Below are 8,473 nucleotides of genomic sequence, written 5' to 3' on the forward strand. Positions count from 1 at the left end.
ACTTTCTCCGAATTCTTCACCTTCTGAAGGATGGATGTGACGTCCGAGACGAGATCATCATAGTCCGTGGTTGGCTGATAGTAGACGCCAATGATGGTGAAGCCTTGGGCATTCACGGTTATGTGATGAGGAGAGGACGAGAAAAGGGTGGGCTCAAAGCGTTTGATAATATAGAGCTCCAACCCACCGCTGGGCCGACCACGCCCAGCGGGCTTCCTGCCATGACAATTATGTAAGCGTAAGCACCTGGTGACATGTCAAGCGTAAGTCGGGCGTCACAGTGTAAAACAATATTAATGAATTTTTATCAAGAACAATTTCGTGGCCATGATTTGTGACGGATCAACAAAAAGATTTCAGAACTAAACAAACACTCGGTATATCTTGGTAAACACAGACAAACTTAACAATTTCATTCTTGAGGAAGAAAAAAAGACCAACAAAACTAAGGCGTCATCACAACAGTAAAAATGTTAAAGATTATGAACGAGGTTTTATTCTCCAACACTGCAACTACATACAAATATCTTAAAGGCTAGAATGGAACTCTTTTTGGTACAAGTTCAATGATAGTGTCAATCGCAAATTTCCAAAACAATATGTGTTGAAATATCAAGGTTGGTGGGGATAAGCGCCTTACGCTGCATGAAATATGGTTTACGTTCTGGACTTCAGAAGGCGCTTTGTGAGTCAGGCTCTACCAAATAAAGGGCCCATTGGGCCAATTTCCCTTTCTTGAATTATTATGCGTTTGTGTTGTTTTTGGCTAATTCTATCAAAATCTTGTGTAAAATTAGTAACCCGGGTTACATAATGCCTGGAAAAGAAATCACTTTTATGGTATGTTACAAGTAGATTATGTAGCAATCCACCGTTCCTCTTCTCGTCTTGTTCAGGCCGTGTGACGTCGCAAATAAGGGCCTTTGTTGGTGGTAAAATGCACTTTTTCGAAACATTTATCAATGCTTGTATGTAGATGCCTGTTCTCTCAAATAGCTCGATAACCATGAAATCTGACCAGGTTTCAAAATGCACGAAACATAATCAGAACTGCAATCCCAAATTGAAAGGCAAACGGCCCTTTTGCCGAATGTATTAATTTGCTTGCTCATAGGGTAGAACAAAGTATACCAGACCATAATAAAGCTGCTATATGGTAACACTTCCAAAAATACCCTCTTTGTGCTTGCAACTTACTTTTAAGTGCTCATATTCTGCCTTTTAATTTCATGTTATACTGTGCAGGTATTGCAATCATTCGCGCATTTATTGAAAAAAGTCCAAGAGAAATCAAGCTATATTTCCTTCCCTCTTCACATTTTTTCTCAAGGAATACAACTTTGTCGCAAGATTCGAAGTTATGACAGAGTGCTTGCTCGTATTGCTCTTCTTTCTAAGACTCCATCATTGTTCAACTTGCTTCCGTCAAATATTTGTTGGGAGTGTGTAGATGTTGATCCACTACCATTATTAAGTCAGATTTAGACATATTCTTTTACCAAAACTTGTAATTCTAGGGTAACCTCGAGCTGTAATTCGTTGATCGATCAGATATTATATCTATTGAAAGCTAAATGAGATAACATTTATAACTCGTTCATTTTAAACTGGTGACAATCCCATCCCCTGTATCAGTAATGAAGATGAAAATAAAAAAAGAATAAAAACAGTTTCAAATTGAAAAATATGGGGCTGTGAAATGGATTGGTTAAAACTTGACTTATGAATCATTTCTTTACCAATGCTTGGGAGTGATTTTTCAGCAAGTCACGTCAAATTTGATGGAAATATTGGCCAAACAATGAACATTAGTATGTTGCTGCAAAACACTTGCTCCCTCCCTAATTGTGTGTTTGTTCAAGTACCGTAGGAAGAAAACGATTTATTCTAAATTTAAAACTTTGCAGGGGTTTGTTTAATTTGTAAAATTGTCGGATATGTCAGGTCAAAAGGTTACGGCAACCAGAGGCTCTGTCCAAACGAAAGAAGTCTTGTCCAACGATCGCACTCTACAGAATGTTCTTCTGTATGGTACAACTTCGGCCTCTTCTGTCAAAGAAACATGTCATTTTTAGACACCTCCAAAACACTTTGAAAAACAATATACATATTTCATCCCCAAAAGCATCAATCGTATAACGAGAGATATTTGAAGTTTGAATCAAAGAGGGCTTTTTAAATCTGTTTTCAATGTAAGGCATAAGTAAATCATCGTATTAAACGCATCTTGTCACTCTCGATCCTCAAGAACTAACACCATTGAAATCAACCTTACAAGCAGATCTAATTTTGCCTTTGATTCCTCCTCAAGATCTCGATTCCTCGCTCGTTATGAATATGCTTGCATCATTGGAAAAACAGACTTTTCCGGCCTTTGGCGCGTCGGCATCCATGCGCTCTCAACCGCGTTCCAATCCACAAAAGACGGATGATGGTCTTCCTCTAAAGACAGAGATGCTTCGATGGTCGGAGGTAGAACTGGCAGATGCTTCGCCAGTTTCAAGAAGGAACACATTCTTTTCCTCGCATTTTTGGGGGTTCCGCTCCTCGCCTTCGTTGTTCCATCGAGAAGCGGCTCATCTTGGTCCAATGCATCGGTAATAAAACCGAGGGGGGGGGGGAACTCTTTTGGAAATCATTCCCAGCGATCTGGCCAACCACGTTTGATCCCAGTTGAGTTCCAATCTCCCGAGCAGTGGGACCTGGGCCGTTGAGGAATACCGAGAATAGAGAATAAGGAGACATTTCCTGGTGGGACTCTGGCTTCATTGGTTCGTGGGTTCTTCAGTGTGTCTTGGGACCTTCACAGACAACGGTGGCTTGTTCCCATTCAATTCGTTCGGCGAACGAACGGACGTTCAGAGTAAGGAAGATAAAACTAGTGGGAAGGGAAAGACAGTCAAAAGAGGGAAATCAAAGTCGTTCCTCCCCTGTTCCTGATTTTTTGGAACCCAAAAGGACACATTTTCTTTTATGACAGAGGCCTTTTGGGGGTAGACTTCTTTGGGATCAGGTTTCTCTTGATGAGCCCACTTTTACAACTTTAACGGGAATGAACCAATGAAGGAGCGTAAGTTGGAATGCCAAGAAATCGTACTGCTAAGGGTTTTCTTTCCTTCTTTGCTCTGTCCGAATCTGGTCCGATTGGAATTCGCTGAAATAGATTTGTTTTTCCCACTTGATTGATATCACCGACACCCTAATTCAATTAGAAACCATCCCTGAGATTTTCAATCCCCTCTTCCAATGGGAGATATTCGTGACCATTCCATGCAGTTTCAACAGATTACCAACAAAGGCATCCAAAATTAGCTTTTTGTTATAACTTTTTAATGTTGGACAACATCCCTACGTCAATTTGAAAGATACAGTTTCAATTGATAAAAGCCGAACATTGAAGCTCATCTAGCGTGTAAGCAATATCGTACCAGCCTATGATTATCGAATTTGTCCCCCTTTTTAAAGGAACGTCAGAACAAATCTGACCCTCTCTGGTATCACGGAAAGTTGGTGATGATAGTATTGGGAAAACCAATCACGATGGTTTAGGAGAAACACCCCTTTCGGATTTGTTTCATTGAAGCTGGACATTTTGAATTTCATCGGGAAAATCAGTTTGAATTGACTGGTTTAGGTTTCCTCGTATTTGACCCTCCGTGCTCCCATTTTCCTGCTTCCTGCCTCAAGTGTAGTATTTTCTTTCACTTACTTTCCAGGCGCACTGTTGACCAATTTTGACCGGTTTGATCCATATTTTTGACAAATTGAAAGGTTCAAAAGGATCTGTGACCACTAGGCACGAGAGGAACATTACCTTCGATTTTGGTTCGTGGAACTTGCTCACGATGAAAGGACCAAGTTTTCTGTGAAGTGAGTGACTTTCCCGGAACATTGGTCAAACTTTTCGTGCATGTGATTGTGAACTGATTCAAAATTGTGACCATTCAATATCATCTCCATCATGTGGGTTCCATCGCCGTTGGGAACAATGGTTTGGTCCATTTTATGGTTCGTCTTCATTGAAACAGGTAAACAAGTTAAACCTGCTCTCGAACTAGGAGAAAGAAGGAATTTCTCCGCGAAACCATTACAACTTATCATCGCTCTTTGAAAGCGAGCAAAGGAATCAAGTCTGATTTTGACGTGTCTACCTACCTACCTAGTTCCCACTCACCGTGAACTCGACACATGTTGAGTCGCTTTCAATGGTCTGACCCCATTTCTACAAAACCCTTAGAGCATATAATTCCAGTTCGAAAGCCATGGGTTTGGGGCTCTAGGCGGACTGACCAACTGTAAATATCTATGTAGTTAGGTGAAAAAAATTGTCACATATCAATTTGTCACATATCTGAGCCCCTGAGCTTTTTCCGAATTTGGTATTTACTTGAAAGAAGGTTGGAGATGAGTCCAAGTGAGAAATTAAAGTCCCTGATAAGAAATTTCTTCCATTGCGTTGATGAACCAATTGCTCTGGAACTCTATCAGTTTGGAGCCACGGTTGCGTGAAAACAAGTTTCTGGTTTGATCATGCCCATCTAGTAGTGGACTTTGTCGCAACATCAAGTCGTTGAAATAGAAATTAGATTAGGCATTGGCATCTTGGAAGCAATCCTCATCAAGAGCACACAGGGTCTTTTCCCCGTTTGATTGTGTTTTGAGAGGAAAGTTTTCTTTATTTGACAATGTCATTAACAACATCTGAGCGGAAGTTGAGTCCTCCCAGACGACAAGTTCCTCTTGTTGATTACAATCAGACAATATTGTCACTCCCAATGCCGCTCTCTTTGTCGGCTCTTGATCGAAAACACGATCTCAAATTAGGTTGATTTGCCTTCCTTGCTTGCTTTGCTTGCTCTCTTTCTCTTCTTTTTTCTTCCGTTCTTTAGCAGCCTTCAAATTGAGGCTCCTTGGAAGTCGTCTAGAACCATCTTAAGAAGTCCCCATTCGCCAATGATTTGAAGGTTCTTCCATGAGCACTGAGTAGAAACCAGCTCACTGTCATTATTGACCTTCACTTGGTCAATGGCTGGTTTTGCAACAGATAAATGTGTCTGAATTGTGGATCCGCTTTACTGGGAACAAATCATAACCACATTAGGGCCCATTTTGGTGTTTCTGCATTGCCAAGTAATCGCGCTCAGTCTCATCACAGGGAATCAAAATGCATTTGTTGGTTTTCCCTGGGGTTGTTTCCCTTCCTTTTCACAGTGCTTTCAGATTCCCCTTGAGCTTCTTCCTCCTCCTTTTCTCCTTCTGTAGCTCCTCAATGCCAACCAAGAAGTTGCTGATTTAAGAAGCGCAACTTGGGGCGTAAAGCCGACGGGAAAAAAAGCAATGAGAAACATGGAACTCCTAAAAAGCAAGCGACTCATAGCTTCCAGACAGCCCCTGGCAATTAAAATGACTCGACATTTCACTCTTACCCCATCCATCATGCTAAAACCGGACTTGAGTCCTTTGAACTGACGGGCTGAACAACGAGGTTTGGTGAGACATTCCTCTCCAAGGGTTGAAGCAGTCCCGATCATTCACATAGATCTGCTCTTGGATGTTCCAGAGGAGTAACAGTTCCGATCGAGGTTCGACAGTAGTGCATGAAGAGAGCTCCTGATTGCCTAGATAACTGTGTACACACTGATTCGGAAAGAAGACAACGAGGATCGGTTGGAAATGCTTAGGCGACTTCGACGTCTGATTTGATTCCACCCGACTCGAATGAAAAAAAGAACGAGGACAGTAGAAAGCTGTGAAGGATCGACAATTCCCAGTTTGGACCGATTTCTCTTGTTCATGAGAAAAAAGGAGCCCATGCATTTCAATCTTTTAATGAGCGAACTGCCTCTTTCAAGAAGGCATCTTAGATGTTGTCTAGTCAGAGGAATCCATAAAAAAGCAAAACGAAAACCGAGTCCATTCATTTCATGGTATCCATCTGCATTTCCAAGTTGTTAGTATACATACTGTGCATATAGTGCCAAAAAGGGAGAGAGAAAAAGGCGCAGAAAGTTGTGCCAAACAAACATCAGCCAGGAATTGGTGCAAATGGGAAAAGTTAGAGGGGTAAAACTTGTTCACTAGCTCGACAGATGATTTCATCAGGTCTGGGAAAGTAAATTTGATTTGATTCCGCCGCATCATTTTGTTCCACCGTTGACAACGTGGAACACCTTCATGAACCCTCCTTGGACCACTTCAAAAATAGTGAGCAGGGAGGCTCCCAGAAACAGTCCCAGAGATCCTCCAATCTCGCCGATCAAGTTGTTCACATCATACAACCAAGTCTCCTTAGTCACTTCCAAATTCGTCGTTCCCAGGTAATAGGTAATCCCAGTGGAATTGCCAATGACACCACCGAAATTGACATCCCGAGTGGCGATTGCGAAGTCATTCAGCGTACAAGGTGGTGGACAACCTGTCAACTTGGGCAACTTCGAAGGCGAAGTGTTCAATATGGCTCCATGGACTCCCAAAAGTTTGCCGAACTCTTCTCGGGTCGAGCAATTCTTGACGCCGTCCAAATTCTGGATGTGATCCAAGTTATCATCCTACGCTTTGAACCAAAATGATCGCGCATGACTTACCGCTCGAAGTATCCAAGGATAAGTGCATCCAATCTTTCGAATAATGTACTCCTCAATGCATCGAATAATGTCCCAATTGGGATCCTCCTGACATCGTCCCTTCGGATAGTTGATATTAGTTCGCTTTTTCTTGTTCACGAGCACTCCCGTATATTTTAAGGGACTGGGGATGAAATCCACGATTTGCCGATGGAGGAACTCTTTCCCGTAGATTGGATTGGGCAAGTAGCCTTCATCTCCGTGGATCTGAATCCTCATGTTCATCTTGTGCCGTTGCAATGTGGTCCAATTGAAGCGCATCAACACCATGTCCATGACGAAATTGGCCTTGGAGGGAGTGTCGATCCTTAAGGTGAAGCATTTGCCGTTAAAGAAGTTGTACGTAGCCTCGCCCCACCAGGATTTATCCAATGATCGGCCAGTGATCAACCACTGGGTGTCCTCCACCATATCATCGAGTGTAAAATGACCTGCTCCAAGACATTCGATGAAATCGGTGGCATTGGGCGGACAATAATGACTCAGTTGTCGGTTCAATATCATGTTTCCGGTGAGGTCCGAACGATACGGGTAGCCGCAGAGCGTTAAACACGGCAGGAACTCTTCATCTTGCTCCACAGTCAAGGTTTCGTCCACGATCTTTTATAGCGCAAGATAGTTCAAAAAAGTGTTTAACATAAACTATTGGGGGGGGGGGGGGGGGGCTCACCTTTCGCTCCAAGAACTTGACTACGCACAAGTATGATTGTAAAAGAAATATGAGGACCAATGCGGCAAGAATGAGCTTCTTTGTCAAAGGGCTAGTATCTCTGACGGTGGACATGGTTGAACTGCACATTAAAGGAGTATCGCTTCAACCATACAGATCAACTTTCTGGAGGCTAACCAATATTTATGACAACGAAATAGGTGCAAGTTTCCTTCAAATGATTAGGAGCTATTACACCAGGAGGGAAGAGCAGGTAGGTTGCACAATTATTGATTCCATTCACATATGATTGACAGTGTTTTGTTTACCTCGACCTGAACCTCTCATCAAACTGAAACTCCCCCAGGGGTCTGGCACTGAGGATAGTACAAATGATTTCAATAGAACGTAAATATATGTAATGGTATATTTTAGCTTTTGTCGGTAGTGTGATGATCCGATATCCACAACTCCGAGGCTTCTTTTACCTTCTTGATAAGGTTAAGCATCATATAAAATTTTGCCTTGTGGTGGGAAAGTCGACAGAAAATGAATGAATCCCTTGCAATTTTTAAGAGAGGAAATAAAAATGGTTATCGAACCATCTATGAATTGAGACAGCCTTACTTATCTTGACAAAACTGATCGCGCATTAAAGTGATCGCATCGATCAAAACAAGCGCTTGAAGTAAGTGTGCAATCCATTTGATTGAGATTTGTGAGGTCATGAAGCAATCAACCTGCCAGGTTTCCAAGTTTATTATTACCACATTACAAGTTACATGACACGATTAAACTATTGTCATCCTTTCAATTATGTTTTTCTAAGACGTCATTTCCAAATTTTCCTCTGGTCTATTTCGCAACTTATTTGGCCGTCTAATGATTTATTCAAGCCTTTGAATGTGCCATCGAAAAGAGCATTGATGTGGCAATGGACCTGTTTCATGATTAAATCAACTTCTTCCGATTTAGTCCGTGACGACGAAAAAACAAAAATACCAACCTGACATTGCAAAGTCAGAGCTCCTTCATTTTGGAGAATGTAAGTTGCATATTCAAGTATGTATTTGTTTAATGTCATCCGAATTCATGTGTCAGGGTGTTGATGGAACAACGTCATTTACTCATTCCTTCATCTTGTCACATGGAAGCCAAGAACCAAAGAAAGGTATTACTATTCGTCTTTGAAAAGGTTTTC

The 8,473-nt window shown here is 41.8% G+C and overlaps 2 protein-coding genes across 2 annotated transcripts in view; one reads left to right on the forward strand and one right to left on the reverse strand.

Moving 5' to 3' along the window:
- The first annotated feature begins 2,616 nt into the window (after positions 1 to 2,616).
- The window catches only part of LOC131890835 (lachesin-like), a 42,056-nt gene continuing 36,199 nt past the window's right edge, over positions 2,617 to 8,473 (forward strand). Inside the window, exons 1-2 of the mRNA XM_059240274.1 lie at positions 2,617 to 2,863; positions 3,717 to 4,028. Coding sequence (XP_059096257.1) covers positions 3,962 to 4,028 — 67 coding nt within the window. The 5' untranslated portion in view covers positions 2,617 to 2,863; positions 3,717 to 3,961. The remainder of the gene's footprint in view (positions 2,864 to 3,716; positions 4,029 to 8,473) is intronic.
- On the reverse strand, positions 5,890 to 7,507 carry LOC131890841 (acid-sensing ion channel 5-like). Its single transcript, XM_059240282.1, has 3 exons — positions 7,294 to 7,507; positions 6,585 to 7,223; positions 5,890 to 6,524 (listed from the first exon to the last, which is right to left on the reverse strand). The coding sequence occupies exons 1-3, from the start codon at positions 7,420 to 7,422 to the stop codon at positions 6,138 to 6,140; spliced, it is 1,155 nt and encodes a 384-aa protein (XP_059096265.1). The 5' UTR covers positions 7,423 to 7,507; the 3' UTR covers positions 5,890 to 6,137.

This window comes from Tigriopus californicus, chromosome 11, assembly GCF_007210705.1.
Source record: "Tigriopus californicus strain San Diego chromosome 11, Tcal_SD_v2.1, whole genome shotgun sequence".
Taxonomy (NCBI): domain Eukaryota; kingdom Metazoa; phylum Arthropoda; class Copepoda; order Harpacticoida; family Harpacticidae; genus Tigriopus; species Tigriopus californicus.

Excerpts from the sequence above, each read along its gene's own strand:
- LOC131890841 (XM_059240282.1), bottom strand. The coding sequence starts at position 7,422 with ATGTGCAGTTCAACCATGTCCACCGTCAGAGATACTAGCCCTTTGACA. Across the intron at positions 7,224-7,293 it reads TCAAGTTCTTGGAGCGAAAG|ATCGTGGACGAAACCTTGAC; the intron begins GTGAGCCCCCCC and ends GCGCTATAAAAG. Across the intron at positions 6,525-6,584 it reads ATCCTTGGATACTTCGAGCG|AATTTGGACGGCGTCAAGAA; the intron begins GTAAGTCATGCG and ends GATCACATCCAG.